The sequence below is a fragment of the Halichoeres trimaculatus genome, unplaced genomic scaffold, assembly GCF_033239565.1.
Source record: "Halichoeres trimaculatus isolate MK-OKI-2021-1 unplaced genomic scaffold, fHalTri1.1 fHalTri1_scaffold_21, whole genome shotgun sequence".
NCBI lineage: Eukaryota > Metazoa > Chordata > Actinopteri > Labriformes > Labridae > Halichoeres > Halichoeres trimaculatus.
The window spans coordinates 16,335,379-16,361,101 of NW_027437199.1; the positions used below are offsets into that span (position 1 = coordinate 16,335,379).

General features: G+C 39.3%; 1 protein-coding gene across 2 annotated transcripts in view; it reads left to right on the forward strand.

The window, feature by feature from the left end:
- celsr1a (cadherin EGF LAG seven-pass G-type receptor 1a) overlaps positions 1-25,723 on the forward strand; it is an 81,207-nt gene that overhangs the window by 53,032 nt on the left and 2,452 nt on the right. Inside the window, exons 7-35 of one of the 2 annotated variants that reach the window (XM_074698207.1) lie at positions 3,117-3,274; positions 5,809-5,972; positions 6,282-6,407; positions 7,811-7,977; positions 8,182-8,367; positions 8,453-8,566; positions 8,702-8,876; positions 8,990-9,131; positions 10,699-10,819; positions 11,007-11,190; positions 12,762-12,863; positions 13,019-13,113; positions 13,483-13,692; positions 13,872-14,055; positions 14,148-14,282; positions 14,370-14,550; positions 15,568-15,735; positions 15,842-15,968; positions 16,058-16,258; positions 19,356-19,530; positions 20,558-20,670; positions 20,752-20,831; positions 20,962-21,088; positions 21,348-21,473; positions 21,594-21,730; positions 23,541-23,641; positions 23,771-23,914; positions 24,738-24,998; positions 25,084-25,459. In XM_074698207.1, the coding sequence (XP_074554308.1) occupies positions 3,117-3,274; positions 5,809-5,972; positions 6,282-6,407; positions 7,811-7,977; positions 8,182-8,367; positions 8,453-8,566; positions 8,702-8,876; positions 8,990-9,131; positions 10,699-10,819; positions 11,007-11,190; positions 12,762-12,863; positions 13,019-13,113; positions 13,483-13,692; positions 13,872-14,055; positions 14,148-14,282; positions 14,370-14,550; positions 15,568-15,735; positions 15,842-15,968; positions 16,058-16,258; positions 19,356-19,530; positions 20,558-20,670; positions 20,752-20,831; positions 20,962-21,088; positions 21,348-21,473; positions 21,594-21,730; positions 23,541-23,641; positions 23,771-23,914; positions 24,738-24,998; positions 25,084-25,459 (4,580 nt within the window). The remainder of the gene's footprint in view (positions 1-3,116; positions 3,275-5,808; positions 5,973-6,281; positions 6,408-7,810; positions 7,978-8,181; positions 8,368-8,452; positions 8,567-8,701; positions 8,877-8,989; positions 9,132-10,698; positions 10,820-11,006; positions 11,191-12,761; positions 12,864-13,018; positions 13,114-13,482; positions 13,693-13,871; positions 14,056-14,147; positions 14,283-14,369; positions 14,551-15,567; positions 15,736-15,841; positions 15,969-16,057; positions 16,259-19,355; positions 19,531-20,557; positions 20,671-20,751; positions 20,832-20,961; positions 21,089-21,347; positions 21,474-21,593; positions 21,731-23,540; positions 23,642-23,770; positions 23,915-24,737; positions 24,999-25,083; positions 25,460-25,723) is intronic. The other variant, XM_074698208.1, reaches the window with a different exon arrangement.

The following is a 25,723-nucleotide window of genomic DNA, read 5'->3' on the forward strand; positions in this document are numbered from 1 at the left end:
CACACACACACACACACACACACACACACACACACACAAACACTAAAGGATTTATACATCCGGAGGAGCATTATCTGTGTGTTATCCTCTTAATGGTAAACATCGATTTGTATTTTTTTTACTCAAGTACAATTCATTTCACTGATACACACACACCTACACACACACCTAAGTGCTCTACTTAAGTTATCAGTAAATCACATTTCTTAAATACCCATCAAGAGTAATTTTCATCCTGGAGTCGGAGAAACAATGGAATTTCCTCAAGCAGGCCCAAACAAAATAAAGCCTTTCCTTTATTATCACAATGAACCGTGTGGTCGTCTGCAGCCCTACTCGCCACTTCCTGCTTCACAGGCACACGTGCACACAGGCACACATTAAAGGTAGCCTTTTGTTTTACTTTACACATGGGCATTAATGCATTCCTCAGGCAGGATTCTGAACAGACACACAAATACCAACCAGAAATCATAGTTAGTATTTGCCTGTTTGCAACAATGTTGACGATGTTATCCGGCCATCCAAAACATGATGCACACACTTTCCAAAGTTGCTTGTCCACACATGGGAGGAAGGGGAGAAGTTTTGGATGGGAGGATGTGACATTTAAAGCACACGGTGGAAGCTGCACTTTAATAAATGTTGTAGATATGCAGAAATCTTAGCTTCTGTTATGTCACTGTTTCCCTACATCTCACAGATATGTCCTCAGGTCATGAAAAGGGAAAGTTGGTTTTAAATTCAGTCTGTTTTTACATATACAGTATGTTTCTTCACCTTTAATATTTGGTGTTGTCAGAAGTTTTGAGTCTTTGTCAACACAACTGGAGGGTGTTTTAATCTAGTCTGTGCAGCAATACTCTTGGTCGTGACTGAGGGAGTGGTCGATTCATCATTTTGTCTTTAACAGAAAGACTGACATTAATAGTGTTGCCGGTGTGTGGTTGTGTGTGCATGTTTAGATATATCTGAGAGTTTCAAGTCTGCCTGTGACGAGCAGTGACACTGAAGTTGTTTTCATTATGAGTCTTGTCTTATCTTGTTACAAATCGTCAGTGTTGTTGGTGGAAAAAGCAGAAACAGGGCACGCTGAAGGGAGTGGTTGTGACATATGCCCTTTGTTGGAAAATATGCTCTATTTAGTGCCCACCTGGGCTGAAATAGAGGACACTCAACCTTCTGTTGCTCATTTTCTGTCTGTTTGCCAATCCTCTATTGTTGCTACCTCTCGTCTCTAGTTTCTTAATACTTCCCCTCCCTGTTTTTTTCTCTTTCTTTTTGTTTTTACCCCCTTTTTCTCTACCTCTGTGTGCATTTTTTTCAATCTAATTCCTCTTTTCCTATTCCTGTTTCTACAGGTACACTTTTCGCCTTTTAATGTCTTGTTTTTTGTCTCTTCCTTAGAATAGAATAGAATATGTCTTTATTGTCCACCAAGGTGGAAAATTGGCTTTGGCTCACCAACACAAGAGACAGACAGACATTATTTTCTTAAGTTCAAAAAGGACACAGGAAAAATGTGTCTGAGATGAGCTTTGTCGGAGCAACTGTGGTCCAGTGATAGAGTCATTTGTTTCTTAACCAAAGGTCAAGAATTTAATTCCAGCTCACATGCTGAAGTGTCGTTGAACAAGAAACTGTACCCTGTATTGCTCTTGCTGTTGGTCAGAGTTGTGTGAATTTGTATAATTTTTGTATATTTAAATAAATAAACTTCACTGTCAATCAAAAAGGGATTTGGCCTCAAACAGACCATCCAGTCATTATGCAGAAGCCCAGCTTCCAGGCCAGCCCACTGCCTCATAGACCCCCAGAGACGCTCAGCGTCCGAGGGCGGGACAAAGCCCAGCGTTTATCCAATGACTGTCCAATTTCCACAGTGGAACAACCCACTCTTCCAGCTTCCTATTTTAGGGGAAGCTGAGCTTCCCTTGCTCTCTTAAAGCAATCAGCCACTGGTCTGTAATGAGTAATGTTAGTGAATGCCCAGCACTAATGCTGCACTCATCACTTCCACGGCAGTTTCAGTTTGAGGAGCAAAGGTTTGGAGCCTGACACCAAAAATGAATGTTCCACTAACTTAATAAGTTTTAATCACTTTAACATGACATGACTTGACTGAGCTGTACATTTTTCACAAAAATGTCAGTGTCGTCTATGTAGTCAATAGAAACTTTGTTTCTCGTGATGCTCTGCTCAGAAGCCCGAGTCTTCAGTATGATGGAACTGAATCTTATTTTATCTTGATGCTTAGGCTTCGTAGATGATATAAACATAGAGTACTGCTCTTTTTGAAAGTATCTCAGACATTTCTTCCTAAACTGTTCCTTTTCTGATAGAAAGTTTTAAGATTGTAGATCTCCTTTTCTTTCTTCTGCTTCCTGGTTTAAGGTCACTATTGCTTAGGAAACACTGCATTGAACTTTAGTCTAAGGTTACATTTAACACAAAAGCTGTTTAGCCTCCCATTTCTCTAAGCTGATTCACATTTTCTCAGATCAACATTTGTCGGCCAGGGGCCTTGATGATGGAATTAGCCTACTTTGTAATCACTGGGTGCGAGCTACAACACAATAGGTTTTTGGTCATGTTAAGCCAAGGGAGGCCTGTAAACTTCTTCAACAAGTCAATGAAAGTCATTCTAGACATTTTTCAGTCGTGCTGATCTGCACTGATCAAGCACTCCAGTTTTCAAAGCCAAGTTTGCTTCTGATTAATTAGCAGGGCAAAAAACAGACCCAGTTCATGTCAGTTTGTAAAAATTCCCAAGACAACACACAATAAAAAATATATTTTTGTCTAGGAAGGCATTAAGACATATTGAGATGAATTCCTTGTAGTGTGTTCAATGGTGTATAGTTTTATTCAGACTGAGTATTTATGTTTTACTCTATGTGTATATATCTTTGTAGCTTCAGAAAGTTCTAAAGAACCCACTGTACTTCAGAAGTGCCGACTTTGATCTGCAAAGAAACTCTTGTGTAGACATTTTTAAATCCTTAGATTCTTGGAGGCTGCTTATTTTTTCACCACAGTTTATTGTTTTTATCAGTTTTTGGAAAAAAAAAAAGTACTCATTACAATTGTAAAGATTTTCTTTCGTTTACTTTCAGCCAAACATTGGGCGTCTGGGCATCCCTCATGGACCTTCAGGAGAAAAGGTGGCTGTGGTTGCTGTTGACGACTGTGACATTTCCATGGCAATCCGCTTTGGAAAGCAGATTGGCAACTATTCCTGTGCTGCCAGGGGCACCCAGACCGGACAGAAGAAGTAAGATGAATTCTCTCCTCTTCACTTATCTTGTTTGTCTCTTTTCAGGTTATCACCTTTTGTGGGTAAATCTCATTCCTCCCACTCAGGGGGAAAAAAAAAAAAGAAACCATGGCTTTACAAAAGGGACCTATTTTCCATCATGGGGAAGCACATTGGTTTCTGATGTTGATTTGAACCATAGACAAAAAAAAATGGACGTCATCTTGCTTGGCTCAAAATGAGGTTGTCACACAAACTGCTCCCCCTGGTGGCTGGCTGCAGTATAGGTCAAAAAATCTGTCTCTCCATTCATTTCAGATGAGCTGTGGTCAAACTTTAAAAAATGAATACACATTATAGAAATGTTTCTCGCATCCAATTGCTGTGGTGATTTTAAGATATTATTTGGCTGCCTTGTATTCAAGTCCTCCTTTTTTCTGAAAAGTTTCGTTTTGAATAGTTATGAGGTTAAAAACAAGGTTTTATGTCACACGTAATGATGATTGACAGCTAAAATATGTAAGGAGGTAGAGTCAAGAAGTGATTAGACTCTCAAAAGAAAAAAATAACTATTTTTTTTGTCACCCGGCTCCACTCAGATTCTCCCACAATCCCCCATAAGTCTTTACTGTGCAGACTCTGTCTGCAAAACTGCCTCAATGGCTGGGTCTGTGATGGGAGAATTTTGGCTTCAAAACTGTACAATGGTAAATGTTGGAGCCACGCTGTCCAATCTAAATACAGTCTATGGTTGAAACTGATCAGCGATGGACAGGCTGTATGGGTGAAATACATTTAAAGTAAACATTTTAAATTTTAAGAACATAATGATCTGTAACACTTCATGCACAAAATAATCAGATAACCACAATAACCACTGACTATAAACAACTGTTCTCATTAGCTTGCTCTCTGTCATAATTCTCTGAGTTCATCCTTCATGGTTTTTACATTGACATGGCCTTTTATATCTAATAGTTCATCTTAAAACAGGTTAAGCTGAAGGTGTATGTACATCTTGTAAATAATTTACAGTATATCTTTTAAGCATGCAAAGTTTCTTAAAGAGTGCATGCTGAGACACATTTGGGCTGAGGGTGTAGACACAGAGGGAAAACTTCAAAGAGGAGTCAATGAGGTTACATTCCTCAAGAAACTTGTTGCACAGGTCACAGAAACTGACAACTGTTTTCAACTGGCAGAGGTTTAATTGGTGAATAAACTGTATTATGATCGTGATTGAGGCATGATTCAGGAAGAAAAAAAAAGCTTTCATACAGATTAATAGAGGCGAGGAGAGTAGAGGTTTGACAACTCCTGTGTGACTCCTGACTTAAAACAAAGTGGATTCTCTTTTGTTTAAAACCAGGATTTACCTCCAGCTATTTCCACTAGATTCACATACACCATCATGTCACAGGAACTAAAGCAAACACACAACACAGGATGGGCTTTTTTCTCTGGAAACACCGTCAAAGAGAAGCACTAGATAACATTTATTATGTTAGCATTGTGGTGCATATGGTTGAATAATCTAAAACTTTACTGTGGATACTCATGTGACCCAGTGATCCCCCACCACTGCTGCTCAAAGCTGAAATTTCCTAAGTTTGAACCTTGTCACCTTGCTTTGTGTGGGCTCCAAAGCCTTACATGCTGGCTATCCACTGATGAGGTGCTAGCTCAATAATGCAACACCCAATGTGACTCTAAAACAAGATCTACTTAGTCGTTAGCATGTAGCTTAGGTCAGGCTAAGACTCAGTAGCTGGATTTAGAAAAACATATAGTTTATTCCTCAATCAGTAAATCAAATACATTTTCTGTTAACATTGTATTGAATCTCAACAAATGTCATGTCATGACACTTTTCAAGAGCTCTGTTATTATTTTTGATCTGGTTGCATTACCAGTAACCATTTTGACATTTTGATATACACATCTGTTAAAAATGTTAAGACCAGTTAAGTAATTGTAAATCCATGCATTTTTTTTAAACTGGACTTTGTTAGCTTATCGCTAAAAATCTGTTGCAAGACTTTAAAAATATATATATATTATGAAGGGATTTCTCCCATTTGTTTGCTTCCAGAATTGTTAAATGAGCTCCACATGCTCCCAACAAAGCGACTGTGTTTGTGCTGTGGGCATCCCAAATCATTTTTTTTTTTTTTTTTCCTGGTGCAGCATTGCATCGCAATCTTTCAAAGACCCATTTTCTTTGATTTTTTGTGGTTTAGAGGCTCAGGGTGTAAGCAGCTTAATGACCTAGTATGTGGAACCTGACTTATCATGGTGATGCTAGCAGTTAGCCTTGTGACAGCTTCCAGCGCTAACACAACAGCCTTGTTTGAGAAAAGTCAGTCATAATAAAGACCTTACCTCAGTTGCCCTGGGGTATGGGGTATCAGTGATTTGTCGGTCATTGATTTTCACCCCAAAAACAATTTAGTGAACAGTCACAGACTTCACTATCTTCAGAACAAAGATTTATTTGAGCATTTTGTGTTCAGGATTTTGGTCTCATAGTTTCTTTGTGTCTTCTTTTACAGGTCCCTGGACTTGACAGGACCACTTTTGTTAGGTGGGGTACCCAACCTACCTGAGGACTTCCCAGTCAGGAACAGGGACTTCATGGGCTGCATGAGAAACCTCAGCATTGACAGCAAACCCATTGATATGGACAGCTACATCGCTAACAACGGCACCACAGCAGGTTTGAAGTGATATAAAATGATACAAAGCCACGCTGAGTCAAACACTGGATTAAACACTGGCTCATTCTCTTAGTTACTGTGTTCATATCCATCAGCTTCTGAAGGTCATAAGACCCCCTCACTTTATAGTTTCGAGTAGAATTGAAGAAGTTAGATGCATCATTTTCCTTCCTTTAAAAAAAAAATACATTGAACATATTGTGATTGTCACCAACACTTTTCAAGAATTTCCTATCATCTGAATGTTAACATTATGAAATGAGTGATAAGAATGTTAATAATTGTTTTTGTTTTTTTTTTAATTTCAGGGTGTCCTGCCAAAAGAAACTTTTGTATGAACGAGGTGTGTCAGAATGGAGGCATGTGCGTCAGTAAGTGGAACACCTACAGCTGTGACTGTCCTACTGGGTATGGAGGCAAGAACTGTGAGCAAGGTAAGATTGTTTTGTCCAAAAAAACAGTTCTCTAGTTTCTTGGAGTAAAAAATGAAGTATCCTTAACGAGTCTCAAAGAGTGTCCATATTTCCGTAGTCTCTCGTCTTGGCGAGTGTTTCCATCTCTATATGCACCTTGGAGAACTTTTTCCCTACTGTTAGTGTGTGAGAGTGTGTGTGTGTATCTTTTGAAAATCTCTGAAGCTTTGTGTCTGAGAGATCAAATAGGGTAAAGAACACCTCCCCCGGTTCAGTATGACTCATGCAGCAGTCGTAATGGGTCACTGCACAAACTCTGCATACTACTTTAAAAACACCAAGCACAGGCCAAGGTTTAGAGAGTTGAAAAATGTTTAATCATTAAACAAACAGATGGACTGAAGAAATAGAAAAAAGCACAACACCATGTTAACAACAATATTATTTACTCACAATAACTGAACTCATGTTCCTCAGCAGTAAAGGAGACAACGCCACTTTCCTGCTTCAGGGCAGGTTTCCAAACAATGTGTAAAGGTGTGAATACCTCTCCTTGCACTCTTGTCTTTGAGACAGCCGACGAGCTAGTGCCAGGTCCTCGTATCCAGTATCCAAAATGAGCCCGGGTCAAAGCTAGCTGGAGAAAAGTTTTGGCCTCTCTGTTTGTAGTTGATATATTTGGTTTGAGGCTTTTTACACCGAACACCACATGAAAAAAGAGAGATTTGATACAGCAAATTTTACTCTGCCAAGATCTCCCAGGCTGACATGAATGGCGAAAAAGAAGTTAAGCACCTGGTTGTTTTGTTCCTGAAATTCCTAAAGCAAGGATTGATGTAAGGTTTAAAAAATGTTTACCTGCTCATGGGGCGGCAGTAGTATGTCTAAAGCTCATGGCTTTTCCTTTATATATATTATACAAAATTTGCTGTTGTCCACTTGTCAAAGATGTGTTCAGGTACCAACTTTTAGGTTTATTTTAGTTCATTTAAGAAACCTATAAAACAGTATACCTGATATCCTCTCATTACCTCAAGTATTGGAGTATGTACATTATGTTTTACTCAGTGGGAGAGTTGGTTGTCTGTTACCCTGAAGGGTCAGAAGTTCAGTCTCAGCTCTGGCCGTCACACATACCCAAGAGCCTCTGAGCAAGACACTGAACTTCAGATTGCTCCTGGAGTGTGGATGTGTGTGAATGGGGTGTGGTTGTTTTTCTGTTGGATTATCAAAGAAGATTTAAAAGTTGTTGAGATGAAAACATGACTTTTAATATTTGAGGTTCCACTAAATCAACAAGTATTAGTCAGTTATTGAAATGATTGCACAGATTCATCCTGTTATTAAAGACATAGAACATCAAAATATATTTTATTATGTCTGCTTGCTACCACTCTCTTACTGTTTTACCTTGTGTTCCCTAGTGATGCCATCCCCTCAGTTCTTCGACGGCCAGGCTCTGGTCTCCTGGAGTGAGACAGATGTAACCGTTGCAGTTCCCTGGTACATGGGTCTGATGTTCCGCACCAGGCAGCCAGCCGGTACCTTGATGCAGGCCAATGCTGGACGGTCATCCACCATCACTCTTATGGTACGATACACAAAAAAAACATTCTTTTGAGAAATTTTTGGGTCATCAAACATTAGTATGATCAGTAAAATGCCACCTCAGATCCTTTTATCTTGTCATTTTGATTATGGTCCTAAAGAGGTATTATTCTGTCTGTTTTGGAATAAGAAAAAGTCCCTCAGAGTAGGTCTAACCTCAGCCATGTCTTTGGTTTTCTTCATTTAGTTAAGTGAGCAGCAGGTCCGTATGGAGGTGCTACTGAGACAGCAGCTGGTTGCATCCCTGAGCTTCCCTCAAGTAAGGATCAATGATGGGGAGTGGCACCACTTGCTGGTAGAGCTGAGAAGCGTCAAAGACGGAAAGGACATCAAATACATGGCTACTGTGTCCCTGGACTATGGAATGTATCAGGTATAACGTTACACAGAGACCAAGTTGAACACGTGGGTTAAGTTTCCACATCAATGCTTCAATTTTCATTCCTGTGTTTGAGCAGAAATCAGTTGAGATTGGTAATGACCTCCCAGGATTAAAGCTGCAGACGCTTCACATCGGAGGTTTGCCTGGAGAAGGAAATCATGTCAGCAGAGGATTTGTTGGCTGCATACAGGTTTGTGTAATTCCTACAGGTCAACAAAACAGATCTTCATTTTTAAATTAACACTTCTTTACAATCAATCTGTTTCGTGTCTCCTACTTGTATTCTTTTCTACCTTCCTCATTATTCATGTGTGCTTTTTGTCAGGGTGTGCGCATGGGAGAGACCGCTACCAACGTGGCCAATGTGAACATGGCTCAGGGCATGAAGATCCGTGTGGAAGACGGCTGTAACCTTGCTGACCCCTGTGACTCCAACATCTGCCCTGAGAACAGCCACTGCAGCGATGACTGGAGCACACACACCTGTATCTGTGACCCAGGTAATTTTCTACTTTCATAAAAACATACACTTGAACCAATCCAGTGACATTTGGCGTTAGTCATTTGGGTAAGGTGAAGTGTCACTGCTCTCATTCGTCCCTTTGCTTTGCAGGATTTTTCGGTAGGGAGTGTGTGGATGCTTGCCAGCTCAACCCTTGTGAGCATGTTTCCACCTGCATCCGCAAACCGAGTTCTTCCCATGGCTACACCTGTGAGTGTGGACAGAACCACTATGGACAGTACTGTGAAAACAAGTAAGTGTCCTTACCTACAACTGAACTCTACTGAACTCAACTGAAAGAAAAGGATAAGAAATACTTTCTTGCGTGCAAATTTTTCCTGTTGGTGAGTTTTAAGAAAGTCAGTTATGAATGTCCCTATTCTTCAGTCTTTTTATAATTTCCTGTCTTAGACATGATGCTGGATTCCTTGTGAACCTGGGTTTTTTGCCAGGGGCCTCCAGGTTGTTTTTGGGTTGGGTAGCTCTTAACAATAGACCCAGGATTCTCTGTTGGTCTGTTGGTCAGTTGTTAGCTAGGCGGCTCAAAGCCTGTTTTTTTTTTTAGTCAGCAACATGGCCTCTGCCAACAACTGGCTTCATTACTCTGTATCCAGAACAGATGGATGATGTCACAGAGACTACATCCATTTATTATACAGTCCAGGGTCCTGACACCAGCCTCAGCCCACTCTTCATGAAGCTCTCTCAAGTTCTTGAATTGGCTCCTCTCAACAATCCTTTCTGCTGTCACTCCTGTTGCTTTTGCAACTTTACTACATTTTTCCCTTTTAGTCAGTTTTTGAGTAGTGTGCTCTCTGCCAGTCTTCACAATATAAAAGAAAAAAACAGACTTTTTTTAAAAAGCTAAACTGCTCCAACAAGTTCATGAAGTCCACCCATTGTTGGGGCTCTGTGTATCTGTGTACCTTCAGGGTATGACTCTTTGCAGAGAGCGGGTTATAGTGTTTGACCAAAGTGTGGTCATCACTGAAATTTATTCTTTGGCTCCAGCGTGCGTACTTCCCATAAATCTTTCATTGGCTGACAACAGAAAATTAGCGTAGGTCTTGGACAGACTGGATTTGAAATACAGCCCTGGACTCCGACCCAGTCCAGTCCATTACAATCAGTGTCTTGGTACTCTCTGCCAGCAGTGGGACAATGCCCTTATCTTAGCCCATGGTATTACCCTGTTTATGGTTCTACAGATTATCTTGCCAAACTCTCTTGTGGGATTACTCTGACTTAAAATAATAAAGCCTAAATATTTTCAATATTTTTGATCAAAAATTGTGTTGTGTGAGAACCCCGAGGCTGAGCTTACTATCTGCAAAATGTCACCAGCCAATCAGGATGCAAGCTGACTGAAACAGGAAGCACAACAAATGCAACCGTGACTACAACAGTAAAAGCTGCTAGCAGCAGATAGCAGAGATTGCAAAGACTTTTAGATTTCTCTTTTTGAAACAGCAACAAACAAAAAATAAGCCAACAGGTCAACAGAACTGAGCTAAATAGCTTTAGTTTAGCCAAGCAGAATATTTTGAGGATAGTGATTTTTGATGTTCATTATCGATCATAGAATAGAATAGAATAGAATAGAATAGAATAGAATAGAATAGAATAGAAAATACTTTATTTATCCCCGAGGGGAAATTCAGGAGTCACAGCAGCAATCAAGAAAACAAAACTAAGAAAGTGTATAGAAAGTGCAAAAAGGTCCATAAGAAAATAGATGACGACAGCCCGTCCACCACTCATCGTCATCATTACTTTTTCATAACTTGATAGTTTAAATGTGTCCCTATCTTTTATGTCAGAGTGGAGAAGCCATGTCCCCAAGGTTGGTGGGGCAGTCCAATGTGTGGACCCTGTAACTGTGACACCAGCAGGGGATTCCATAAAGACTGCAACAAGACCAGTGGAGAGTGTCACTGCAAGGTAAAGACACAAATAACTCCTACTAACTTATACCAGCATGTTTTTGAGGGAACAAACACTGAAAAACAATTCTGTATCTGTCCTGAAAAGTTTCTGTTGCCTTTCTTTAAGATAGCCTCATACACAAGTTTACAGCCAAGCTAAATAAATGGCCTTCCTTCAAGCTTTTTGTCCCCTATTCTTGCAGGAAAACCACTATCAACCAGAAGGTGAAGACACATGCTACCCATGTGAGTGCTTCGCTGTTGGCTCTGAGTCTCGAACATGTGACCCTATTACTGGGCAGTGTCCTTGTAAAGGAGGAGTCATCGGTCGTCAGTGTAACCGCTGTGATAACCCCTTCGCTGAAGTCACTCCTGCTGGATGTGAAGGTACGTGAATAAATATATGATGATGTAGCGTGCATTAGAATTGAATTTTCTTTATTCTGTTTTTCCAGATGACAGTCTAACTTTGAGGAGAATTCTCAGATGAAGAAAATTAATACTGGAAATACAATAAACAGTGGATACTGAAACAGTTACACTAAAATGTACTGAAAAAAAAACATTTTCATAACTTGTACTTGTACATTCTGTTAGCGAGGCTTGGATTTTAGTGTGGGAAGTGATTGTTTAATGTGTACAGGTGATGATGATTCATGCATCAGCAAGTTCTGAGGTATGGAGAGCAGAAGCAGGCAGAGCAAAATCCATCGTTAACACATTTTAGCTCTCATCACCGGTGGTCAGCTGACTATTGACTGTTAATTTAAAGTATTTAAATTAGGAGATATCTGCATTTTTGTGCAGCGAGAACAAGAATTGAACTCTGGTTGACAAATATGCTTTATACTGCATTTCCCGGGCAAACCAGCATTATGATTTAATGTTTTCATGAAATGCAATTGAAATTTTGATTCGATTTCTACATGACAAATAAAGAAAATCATCAGAAAGGCAGAATAACCCTCACCTTTTGCTACTCTGTTTCATGCTGTTGTTGTTTTAATCAACTAAAGACCTGCTAAATGCAAGGAAGACACTAGAAAATCCATTCATTTATGTATGCATGTTGTATTCATTCTTTCTTTCATTCATTCACTTCTCTTTACCCTGGGAAAGACTGAACAGACAGCGAGAAAAAAAAATGTGCAGGAAGTGGGACGAAACATTGAGACTCACAAAGTGATCTTGGGAGTCAAAGCAGACAAATAGTGTCACTCACATCTTCTGACGCCGCTGTTGCCTTGACTTCACATCATTGTAGCCGACCAGTCAAGCAGCAGAGGAAAGTCTGGCTGTTGGGCCAACTTGGCAGTGATACTGGCGTCCACAATAAAATAAAACTAAAAAGAAAAGAAAGCCAAAAAGAAACATCAATATGCTTTCTGTTTGACTTCATATGAAGCAAATTCAAGTTTAGGAAAATGTTTGGACTTTTAATTGTTCTCAGGGTGTTTTGATAATGTCACTGTTACATCAAACAAAAACCCACATGCTTGTTTTATTTACATTTTCCATAGGTAGAGGAAACTTTTATTTTTTCTGAAATAAAAGTCAGAGATCATGACTCCATTTCATGGATAGAGGGATGAAAACGAAAGTGAAAATGACATAATGACATTGGCCAGAACTTTGTTTTTCTTGAAGGGAAGTCTTTACAGCGTGACCCTCTGTTGCAGGTCTCTGATCTGTCATGTCTGGAGTTGGCTCTAAAAACAGAAAAGTAAAGATAAGCAAGAGTTAGTGGACACAAATGTTGAACTGTGCAAGTAAGGAGCCACAAACACGTCAACAAAAAAATACACCTTGCAGGTCCCTTTATCATAGACGTATAGATCCAATAGGGATTCAGCTTCAATGCACATAATCCCAATAACGGTCTCAGCGCCCAAAACCTGCCTGATGTAAAAATGTGTCTATGAGAATGCAGAGAATCAATGTTTGCGTTTCCTTTACAGTGGTGTATGAAGGCTGTCCCAAAGCGTTTGACTCGGGCATTTGGTGGCCCAAGACCAAATTTGGGAGACCTGCAGCCATGAACTGTCCCAAAGGATCCATAGGTGAGTGTTTTTACATCCCATCAGGTAACAACAAGTTTTAGGTTACTTATAATGAAGTTCTCATCAAGATCAATCACATGGTAGAGATGTTTGTAGAGGTTGTGTGTGTCTGCGTGTGTGTGTTAACTGAAGTGATTTTTTTGTTGTAATTTAAGGTACTGCTGTTCGCCACTGCAGTGATGAGAAGGGTTGGCTGTCACCCGATCTCTTCAACTGCACCACAGTCACCTTTTCCCATCTGAAGAAGCTGGTCAGTAAATATAACAACATTTGTACCATCATAGTCTGCGATGTTTGACTCTATGAAAGAAATATTTAAAGTTTAACTGGTTAACTTTTAACCTACAGTTCTGTCTTTACCCAAAGCTAAGTTGATTTTAAGTGTTTGTTTCTAAAATACTTAGTCCATTTTGATTTTTATTGAAGTCTCCAGCAGATCTTGAAAGAACGTTTCTCTTTTTGAGCCTAAACTCAAAATGCTTTGGGCATTGACTTCTCAAAACACCACTTCTTTTGGTTTTGGCTTGATCCAATCTTGCTTTCTGCCTCCACCAGCCTTTTATTATCTTGATCTGTTTGTTACAGTTTTTTTAACACTTTTCCTTCTCTCCTCTCCTAGAATGAAGACCTGCGGCGCAACACTTCAAGGATGGACAGCGAACACTCCAAGCTCCTCGTGCGTTTGCTTTACAGCGCCACCAATAACACAGAGCATTATTATGGAAATGACGTGAAGACAGCCGCCCAGCTTTTGAACCACATCCTGCAGCACGAGAACCAACAGGAAGGATTCAAGCTGACTGCTATGAGGGATGCAGAGTTCAATGAGGTAGAGAGAAAAACTGTATCAAAACTTAACTTTAGATAACAGTGTTGTTGCACTGCACACTGCCCTCTGTGGGTGATGTTCCAACTTTTATATTTTGATACTGTAAATTAAAATAAATCCTGCATTTATATGACATGAAATGGTTCAGTTGTTGTTTAATCAACTGTGTCTTTCCCCAGAACTTGGTGCGTGCAGGCAGTGCCTTACTACATCCTGACAACAAGGAGCACTGGGAGCACATGCAGAGGACTGACGGCGGCACTGCCCACCTGCTCCGCAACTTTGAAGACTACGCCAACACATTAGCTCAGAACGTCAGGAAGACCTACCTGAAACCCTTCACCATTGTCACTGAAAACATGAGTGAGTTGTTTTAGTTACGTTTTTTTTTGTATCAAGACACATACTGAAACCTGATTGGTCTAATCCTTCTACCTCTTTCCTTTTTTATCTAGTTCTCACTGTGGATTACTTGGATGTGTCAGACTCCGAAAAAGCAACATTACCTCAATTCAACAACATTCAGGAGGACTACTCCAGGGAGCTTGGGTCCTCAATCCACTTTCCACAGTTCAATCTTGGCCACAGAGGTATGAACACAACCAACACAACTTATAATCTTTCCTCTCATGCCTCACAGTTGGAGCACTGTTTAACTACGCCTTCACCCTCCTCAGAACACACTCCAGACCCTTCTACTCAGACCGACGCCCCCCAGGCGGAGGAGAACACAGCGGCTGATAGGAAACCCCGACATCTTGCTCCAGCTGCTCCTCTGCCAGTTGCGGTTGTGATAGTGTACAAATCACTGGGGACTCTCCTCCCAGAAAGATACGATCCTGACCGCAGAAGTCTAAGGTAGACAGCTGATATGTTTTATTCAAGGCTCATTCGCAACTTTACCAATGTCAAATAGACAGAAATTGGGGTTGACATATTGTGTTGGACCAGTGGCGTGCACATACTTTTTAAGAGCTGAGGTGAAAAGAAAAAAAGGCACTTGCTACTGCAGAGGGCACTAAGTTCCACATGTTTTAGGGCACTTTAGCATGTGGTTTACCTCTCAAGAGAGCACTTTGGACATGGAAACTGGCATGTTATATATCCTTCAAACAGACTACTTGAGTTAGTTTCAGTATTAACTAGCCAAGTGTGTTTTTTCTACCCAAGAAGGCAGTTAAGTGTATTTTGTCAACAGAGAAGGCAATGAACCACATGCTTCCCAACAAGTATAAATAAATGTAGTGATGGGTACCTTTAGCATTCGAAACGATACAGTACCAATGCAGAGTACCTGGCAATCGGTACCGGTACTCAACGGTACCAATTTTTGATACTTTTTTAATGTTTATGTGGTATAAAATATCATTTTTTGACAATAACATATAAATATTTTTCAATTAAACATATTCATTCTTCAATATATAACCCTATAATGCTGTGTTCATGTCCAGCATGGAAAATTGCCTACTCTTCCACACCCTCACACTTGCAAGGATGCATTTAGGTACCTAAACATGGTACCTTTTGATTCTACGTGAATCAGTACCTGGTACTTTTGACAGAATTCGGTCCGTACCTATCAAAGAACCTCATTCAGTACCCATCCCTTGATAAATATAAATAAAGATTTCAGTATTCTGGATTTGTCTGAAGTAATAAAATGTTGTCAAGAGTGTTTTCTTGTATGATAACTGAAATAAAATATAAGTTTTGATATGTCCAGATGTAAACAACTCTTGGTCAGGTCTAACACATTTCATGTCAGTAAAAACAAAAGAAAGCCTATGTAGATTTTCCATCTGTAGGTCACTGATTGCTTTTTGTTTTCTGTGTACCTAAACTCTCTGTTTGAAATTGTTATTGTCTCTTCAGGCTTCCAAACCGTCCAGTTATCAACACAGCTGTTGTAAGCGCCACGGTGCACTATGAAGGTCCCCCTCTTCCACCCGTCCTGGAACCTCCTGTCACCTTGGAGTACACCTTGCTTGAGACAGAGGAAAGAACCAAACCAGTCTGTGTTTTCTGGAACCACTCGCTCGGGTGAGTTTGTTGAAAATCAGTTTTTCTTATGAAGACAAAGGAGAATTAATTTTCTATTTACCCTTTTCTGTACTTGTGTTTTAATCTATTCCTTGGTGTTTACTAGGATTGGAGGGACAGGTGGCTGGTCCTCTAAAGGTTGTGAGGTGCTGAACAGGAACAACAGCCACATCAGCTGTCAGTGTAACCACATGACCAGCTTTGCTGTGCTCATGGACATTTCAAAGAGAGAGGTATTGTTTGAAAGATAGTTCATATTTCGTTTATTTAGGTTAATTTCTCGTCCCGCCTTTTAACGTAAACAATCTCCTCCTTTTTACAGAATGGTGATGTCCTGCCCCTGAAGATCGTCACCTACGCAACATTATCGGTCTCTCTGTTCCTCCTCCTGCTCACCTTCATCTTGCTGTGCCTCTTGCGTCGGCTGCGCTCCAACCTCCATGCAATTCACAGAAACCTGGTGGCAGCGCTGTTCTTCTCTGAGCTTGTTTTCCTGCTTGGCATCAATCAGACCGACAATCCAGTAAGTAGCTTTCAACTTCAAGTTTATCCAACAGGACAAAGGATGTACAGAGATACACACTACTCTATCTGTAAAACACTCTCATAGTCTAAAGCTGTGATGTGAAGTTACAATACGTGATCTTTGTTGATGGTTAGTAATTCAGATAACTTTTGTCCCTGAGAAATTACGTTGATGCAGGGTCCCATTCGTTCCAACAACTGTAATTTTGAAAGAATGTTGTCAGCTTACTTCAGCTTAATTACTGCTCCTCATGATTGGTGATTGAACACAGAGTCTACAACACAGTTATCTTTTGACAGAGTGCTGGCTTGAGTAATAATCTTGAGTGTATTTCTTGGTCTAATCTGGCTGGTTGATTGAAAATGATGGTTTTAAATGGGAAAGGTTTGGTTGAGTTTAACAGCATTTGAAAATTAGCGTGTGGCACCTGGAGAGGAAGTAGCCTAGGCAGGTTTATAGTTATCATACCTAACTTATATTCTATTCTCTGCTCAAGCAGGTATATGTCTTGCATTGCACATAAATCATGGTCTCGAGGGACAGGAAGGTACAGATCCTAGACCAGGGGTCTGTAACCTTTATCTTCATAGGAGCCATTTAGCCTCAGCTCCACCTGGATTAAAGACATTCAGGAGCCACAAAATCTACTCTACTGAATTATCAAAACAAGAAAATTTTGTGTTTATAAGATTGTAAATGTTATGTCCCTTTTAAAAAAAATTCATTATATTAGCAACGTTAAAAAAATCTAAAACTAAGTAATATCATAATTCATAAATTTGCAAAATTTAAGATATTTCAGTAAGATTGTGATTTTTTTTCAGAAAATTAAATAAAAAAAAAATTAAAAAAAATGGCTGAAATCGAAAAATTTGGAAATTTCAAAACTGTTAAAAAATGTCATAAATTTGCAAAAGAAAATTTTAAAAACTGTCTTTTAACAAATTTGCTTCGTTTTGAATTATTTACAAAAAAATGAAAAAGTATGCAGATATTGGAAAAAAAGTGAAATTTAAAAATTCGAATTGATTAAAACATTTATCTCAAAATTTGTAAAAAGTCTACAAAAAATGAATATAAAAAAAATTACAAAAAGTTGAAAAAATAAATAAATAAATAATAAGACAAATAATTAATTAATAATAAAATAATAAATTAGAATCTGTATTTCATTAATATTTTTTCAAATCTACAGGGAGCCACAGCAAAGGAGTCACAGAGCCGCATTGAGGCTCCGGAGTCGCAGGTTGCAGACCTCTGTCCTAAACATCCTGCCTCACAGTTTTAAACATACCTGGCAAAAAATATATCAGACTGGTCTGGTTTCATATCAAAAATGGCACCAAGATTTCTGCAGTTAGATATGAGACTCATAGACAAAGAGCCATGTTGTAGTGTGACATAATGATCTATGTTTCTTGTCCGAACAAGTAAGATGGTAGAAATTTAATGATACATCACTTAAAAAAAATTGTTGTGACCAAAATAGGCAGAAAAGATGCCTTAAAAAAATGCACCACACCTCAGAATTCATCTTGCTAGCAAGTCAAATATTTACCTTGTCAGATAAATTATGGGTGTCGCGATATATTAGATCAAATCTCTAATTTCATCATGAAAAAAAAAATATTTTGCTCTGTTTCTCAAAATCACGTTTTTTTAATGTCATACAAAAGTTGACACAAAGTGGAAAATAAGTCTTGAAGTTTACAAACAGTGCATTTTATGGCTGTCTGTTGTAAATCATCAAATCAGTTGTAAACTGTTTATTTTATGTTTACAATTTAAACACACAATTCATTAGACCAGCATGGTAAGTTTTTTTTTTCACAGTGCAACTTAAAAATTGATGTGTCAGCTCCGTTCAGTCTGGCTGAACCAGATGTGAAGTCACATGAGGCATGAAACGATCATCTGTTTGGTAGTCATGACCAACCCTCAGCTATCTACCAGATGTTACGTTTTGGCTCCAGCTTTATTAAAAGTGATCAGAGACCTAAAGGAAGTAACAACGTTGCATAGCTGTATGACAAACCTGGTCATTAAGTTTATTTTATAAACTGCCTCAGTGATGACCTCATAGGTTCATAACAATAGGGTCTTATTGTTCACCAAAATGAACTGACAGAAGCAACACAGACTGCCTAACAACTGATAATCCATATCTGGGTACAAAGACATATCTAAAATGTCCTGGGACTGTATTCACAGAAAGATTTTTCAGAGGCTGTATCTCATTGTTATCTGATCATAAGATAAGATAAGCTCTGAATTTCATCCATGTTTGTAAACAACCAACCCAAGCCATCATATCACCTGAACAGGACAGACGATTTTTGTCAAACTCCTGTCTATTCAGCATTTTGCCAGGAGCTGAAGTGTGGCGTAAAAAATAATTGTGTAATTAATTAGTTAATTAAAAGAAAAAAACAGGAACAGATGAAGGTTTCAACTGTTTTTTATTCTTTTTATGGTACTTTAGTACCTGTGTGTGGGTGTGTGAGTGTGTGGTTGCATTTGGGTGTGTGGGTGTGGGTGTTGTAACTGTGGAATGCTGGTACTGTGTGCCTGGGGGAATCTGCAGGATTTTAACCTTGTCAAAGTAGTGTCTGTCTGTCTTTCGCTCTGATCTCAGCAGCGATGAACACCAACACTTAGACACAGTTAATGCAGAGTGTCAGGACAGGTTAGATCTGAATCAATCAGTATAGTGTTACAAAAAATATTGTGTTTATACACAATACAATGACACAACAAAACTGGTAAAAAGTCATTCACCATTTTCTCCAACCTGAGATATTTTAAGACATTCACCAGATTTTTTTTGTTTGCACAAATAGTCCACCATCAACACAGATTTCATTTGGAACTATTAAAAACAGGCTGAAGAGGAATAAACACAGCATCCATTTGTTTATTTGGTTAACTGATAGACCTGATAACTCACAGCTGAGCAGTGGTTGGAAGAACAAAGAGGAAAAGCTGCTGGAAATAATCATTTGAAAATAAAGTACTGGAGAAATGATCTGGATTCCTGTTTTCTATAAACCAATTCTCACTCATTCTGTCTCTGTGCCATTTTCTCTCCCTCCAGTTTGTATGTACAGTGATAGCCATCCTTCTCCAATACTTCTACCTGTGTACCTTTGCCTGGATGTTTGTCGAGGGGTTACACATCTACCGCATGCTGACTGAGCTCCGAAACATCAACCATGGACACATGAGGTTCTACTACGCCATCGGCTGGGGAATCCCTGCTATTATCACAGGTGAGACCAAAACAACAAAAACTCAGACACACAGCAACAGAAGAACTCATGTTCAGTTTGTCTTCTCTGATGAGTATTTCTTGTTGTGAAATCTCTGAAGAATAAAAACACGTTATCATACAGGCCCTCTTTGGCAGCATATAAAGAGAGTTTTGTTGCTAACACAGTGCTATCGTTACGGGACACTGAGAGTGTAAATCTCTCTTTTTTACGCTGATCATCTTGGAATAGATTTTAACTGTTTCTGTCTTTGACAGCGAGCTTGTAGAACCAACAGATCAAGAAAAAACAAAGGAGGCTTGATAAAAACAACAACAACAACATCAACAACAAAGTATTACTGGTCTGACTGAGAAAGAGGTCATTTTCCTTAAAAGATAAATTCTCTGTTGTCCCCTCGTCACGGCCTCAGTGTTGCCCTGGTATTTGAACAACCTTACGATCTCCATATTTTTACTATGTATGACGCACTCTGTGTCTGCCTCCACTTTACGTATTAAATCAAATTGGTTTTTGAGACATTTGATCCCAAAAAGTTGTTGTCACGTCACAAAATGAGTCATGGTCCGACACTGGACCCCAGACCAGATAGCTGCCCTCCTAAGAGCATCAGTGTCCATAACGAAGAGGGGCGGGGAAAGGATGCCCCCTTGTGGTGAGCCTGTGGAAATGGTGAAGAAGTCTGATAAGATGCCATTGACAGAAACCCACAGAGTTCTGTCACGAGGCGGTTTAAAATCAAAGATCACTCTTTCTATTAAAGATGGGGGAAAATCAGCAAATAATAAGCCAGCAGGAAATTGAGGCTTTTCTAAATGTTTGTACAAGATATTCAAGATTTAAAGGTCCACAAATACTTCACATTTTTGATTGATTATAGGTATTTATTTTCACTTTGTTCCATTTAAAAAAAATCTATATTCTACTTTATTTGTAAGTTGTGAAATTAACACTGCTTTTGGCATTTACAAGATATTTTTATATATATAATATTTGGTCTGAGATGTTTGAATTTCTGCGTGTGTAGGTCTGGCAGTAGGTCTGGACCCACAGGGTTATGGAAATCCAGATTTCTGCTGGCTCTCTGTCCATGACACACTCATCTGGAGTTTTGCAGGACCCATATTTGTAGTTGTGCTGGTAAGACAACCAAACAAGCTGAATTGTTAGTTTGCTGTCCATGTGTCTGTTCATTAATCTCCTTTCCCGTCTTCCTAAAAGGTGAACATAGTGATCTTCCTCCTGGCTGCTAAAGCCTCATGTGGACGCAGGCAGAAGGCTGTGGAGAAATCAGGGGCGATGTAAGTTTTATGATATAAATTATTCATTTTCAGGCAAAAAAAAATCAAAAGAATGTCAGAACACTTTATTTTTTGAGTAACTGTGTGGACACTGAAGAAGAACCTGACTGTTCAATGTCTCTCTCCTCAGTCCTGCACTTCGAATGGCCTTCCTGTTACTGTTACTCATCTGTGCGACCTGGCTGCTTGGGCTGATGGCTGTCAACAGTGACGTATTGACCTTCCACTACCTGTTTGCTGTCTTCAGCTGTCTGCAGGTAACTCAGACTAATATTACTGTCAGTTATGATTTTATTCATAAAATCTGCTCTTTATTATCTTTCAAAGTGTAGAGCCTGAAAACAAGGCTAAGAGAAAAAAGCTAAGGTCACCCAAAACTGAAAACGAAGGAACAGTTACAAAAAGTAATTCCTACAGAGAAATGTGAAAGAATCTGCATCACTTCTAGGAGAAGATAACAAGTGATGGTTCCAAGATGTCTGCAGGGTTAATAATCAATAATCTTGTCTTTTACAGGGAGTCTTCATCTTCTTCTTCCATGTGATCTTTAACAAAGAGGTAAGGAGGAATCTGAAGACCTTCTTCACAGGGAAGAAGAGCATACCAGATGAATCCAGCACCACAAGAGCCTCTCTGCTCACAGTGAGTAGACGGACATATCCTGATAGCGTCTGGTGTTTTAACAGAACTGATTAAATGATTTTTTTTTTCTTTTCCACCCTGCTTTCCCCCGTCTCATTTCTTGTGTCTCTTCCTTCACAGCGCTCCCTTAATTGCAACAACACGTACACAGAAGATGGTGCGCTGTACCGCTCAGGCATTGGCGAGTCCACTGTCTCGTTGGAGAGCACACTCAGGTCAGCCAAGAGCCACGGCAGCTACATGGCTTACACACTCAGGTACAGCATGCTCACTGACTGCATGGCTGCTTCCACTGTTAGAGCATGACCAGTGTACATTAAACCCCTCTTTATCTGTTTTTTCTTTGTGCTCCCTCCTGTTTGTCTGCCTAGGCTCAAACCCCTTATCTAATCATAAACAAAAACATGAACACACACTAAGACTATACCCACTATCACTGTAACCAGATGCTTAACAGTTTAACAGGACAAGTTTAGTTAATCTACTATTTCCTGCTCTATTTCTTACTTTTCTACATGCATGCTGTGTCAAATATGTAGTGGCATTAGTGTTCAGTGCATAGAGCATGATTTTTTACTAAATGGTATGATATGATTTTATTGCATGAGGAATTTTGGCCCCGAAGGTCAAAACAAAGCATTTCACAAAACACAACGAATTTAAAGGTAGAAAGATAGTGACAACACAAGAAAGAAAGAAAGAAAGAAAGAAAGAAAGAAAGAAAGAAAGAAAGGAAGAAAAACAAAGGAAAGAAAGAAAGAAAAAAGAAAGAAAGAAAAAAGAAAGGAAGAAAGACAAAAGGAAAGAAAGAAAGAAAGAAAGAAAGAAAGAAAAAGAAAAATAATAAAGAAATATCTTGACAAAAGGTATACATGTAAGTTAATAGATGACAGGTTTTTAACCAATCATTACATTTTAATAATTGGCAGGTGAAACGTTCATACAATAAACCATTAGGGTCAAATTTAAAAATGCATGAAAAAATATCACGTTTTTTCAGAATAAAGTCAAAAATGTGTGTGGAAAAAAACGTGAAATTTTAACCACACTTTAAGATGCATGTGATCTAAGTCTCCACTCCAATGTTAAAACATATTCTCTACTTAATCTATCAATCACCTCATCCTCAAAAATGTTGATGTATAACTTTACACAAAGCATTAAAGTCAGAGCTGTTGTGTGCTGTCAATGTCGTGTTTTGTGAAATATAAAATAAAAGAGAGTTGACGCTCATAAAGACTGTCTTGCTAAATGAGACTTAAAGAACAAGTCATCACTAACTGATTAAATGAATGGCTTGCTTGTCCTTGCCGCATGAAATTAAACACTGTACTGATTTTCTACTCATTCTAGACAACACAAAACAAGGGTAATACTCATAAACTGTTTCATTAATGGACGCAGTCTCCTCGATGCCATCTGTTTCTGAAACAGAAGTACAGTGTGTGCCGAGTGAAGTGAAATTAATTCAGACAGGAGACTTTTTTTGAACCAGGCTGTAAATACGTTAATTTCTGCTTTGAAAACTTTTTATTTTTGGCTTGTTGTGTGTATGTGACCTCTGGTACTTATGAAGCCAACCTCAAACAGACACTCGAGAAACAGCAGATTTTAGCACTTCAGCATCGTCTCTTATTCTTAGACTGGAGGTTGCTGCTTGGTAATACTACAAGGGAAAAAATGTGCACAACTTAATTTCTTCTAAAACTTATACAATTCTGCTCTAAGGGATTGGGAAATATGAACAAGGAAAACTTTATTTAAGCACTATAAGCAAGATTTCTGTAAAATTAGTGTTTGAAAAAACAATAGATGAATAAAGTGGAGATAATGCCAGCAACAAACATGCAGAAACATCACACATTTAAATTCAGATGTTTTCTTTCCTTTGATTTTCATAAAACATATTATTCTTGGGAACTGCTCAAAGGCATAATTCTTACAATAAGGGATGTTGTTTTTTTCTAGCCTATTGGCTTTTAGTTTGTTTGTATTTAGAAGCTTGTATAAATGTTTTTTTTTAATAAGAACATGTTGAAAATATAAAACATACCTGTATCTATGAAGGGAGGAGTCTGGTCAGAAGCCCAGTGTCTCCTCGGGGACAGCTAAAGGACACACAGACCTCGACGGACCTCTGTTCCACAGAAAGGGGACCAAAGTGGATGGTGATTATTTTCATTCTTTTACTTTATTAATTTTCAATCATTCATGCATTCGTATAAAATTAATTTAGCTGTGCATTTTATTTCTAAAGATTAATCTTTCTTATCTTCTGTCTGTCTTGCGCCTGTCAGACTCGGACTCTGACAGCGAGTTGTCAGTGGATGAACACAGCTCTTCCTACGCCTCCTCCCACTCCTCTGACAGTGAAGATGATGACATCGACGTCAAGCCCAAGTGGAACAATGAGAGACAGCCCATTCACAGCACTCCTAAAGGTAAAGGTGGTTTTACTGACGCTGACTTCTCTGGAAACAAAATACAGAAATATTTATTCTGTGTATTTTTGTTTCTCATCAGGATCAGAATAGGCTTGGGAGCTTTACTTCGTTTTGTTTTATTCCTCAGCCTTATTACGAATGCAGCTGCACTCAGGGAATGGAATAGAATAGAATAGAATAGAAAATACTTTATTTATCCCCGAGGGGAAATTCAGGAGTCACAGCAGCAATCAAGAAAACAAAAGTAAGAAAGTGTATAGAAAGTGCAAAAAGGTCCTTGAGAAAATAGATGACGACAGCTTGACCATCATTGTCCAGTTCAGCCAGCCTCCACCTCCACAGGGTCCAGGACTGAGCTTCTTCAGCAGTCTGTTCAGTCTCTGTCTCCTGGATCTTGGTTAGCACAGCTAGCTCGTCCATCTTATTGGAGATAGATCTTACGTTTCCATTAACGATGGATAGGTCCATGTTGTCACTTCATAGCTCTCACCTGAGAACCAGCACGTCATCCTCACTTCCTTCCCTTCACCTTGTGGGAAACATCAGGCCTAGCACCAGTTAGCATCAACATGCTACAGGCTGCTAACATCTGATTTTGCTTGTAAACAATGCAGCCATGGTTACATGTAGGATCTCCAGACAAACACAGGAGAAAAAAATCAGTAAAAATATCACTGAAGACAAAACCACTTTGTTGTCCATGAACATTACTAGACAGACCTTAATATGAACCCAATATGAAAACCAGTAGCATGAGTGAGGAGACAAAATGTAAATTGGTCTAATGTTGCTTCCTCTTTTGCTTTTCTACTCCTACCAGTGGAGTCAGTATCCAACCATGTAAAGCCGTACTGGCCAACAGAGGCGACCACAGCCAGTGACAGTGAAGATCCTGCTGGGGCAGAGAAGCTGAGGGTGGAGACCAAGGTCAATGTGGAGCTACATCAGGAAAACAAGCTCAGCCACACTGGAGAAAGAGACAAAGAGACCCTTCAGGAGAAAGACAAACAAACATCTGGCAACGCAGCACCCACTTTCCAGCCCAACAGCAACAGCAACCACCAACCAGAGCAGAGAAAAGGTATTTTTACAGATTTCTACTGAATAGAATTCAAACACACATTGGTATGACTGTGTGATATGGAAGATTTTATTTCTTTCATTAGGTATCTTAAAGAACAAGATCAGCTACCCTCCCCCGCTGACCGACAAGAACATGAAAAACCGTCTGAGAGAGAAGCTTGGTGACTACAACACCCCCACCATCACGTCGCCTCCTCCCAACAATAACAACACATCCTCCCCAACTCCCTCTTCTATCAACATCATAACCCCCCCATCCCAGCCTCCCTCGCTGGCTTTGAATGACAGCAGTCGCCCTGGCAACCATGACACCAGCTCTCTCATCAAGCCACCGAGCACCCTGAGGCCTCAGATACCTGTCGCATCCCCGCAGTCAGGCGTCTACCGAGAGAGCAACGGAGGAGTCGCTATGCACTTAAAGTCGGGAACAGTAAACGGAGGCAATGAGTCGGACTCAGAGTGAGTAAATAAGCAACACCAACAATTTACAGATAAATTAATGAAGTCTTCTTTAAAAAAGTTTTGGTGTTGTGATTGAGACTTTTGGTCTTCGGGACATAAATTGATTCATATTCTGCTGGAAAAGTCCAACCTGACCACAGATACTGAGAAATAGCATTTCGAAATGACCAAATTTTGATAATCTCTTTTTAAATCCTCTTAGATTATGAATTAGATGATATGTAAAAGTTAGACTGTTTCACAATCACTATTGATGTCCTG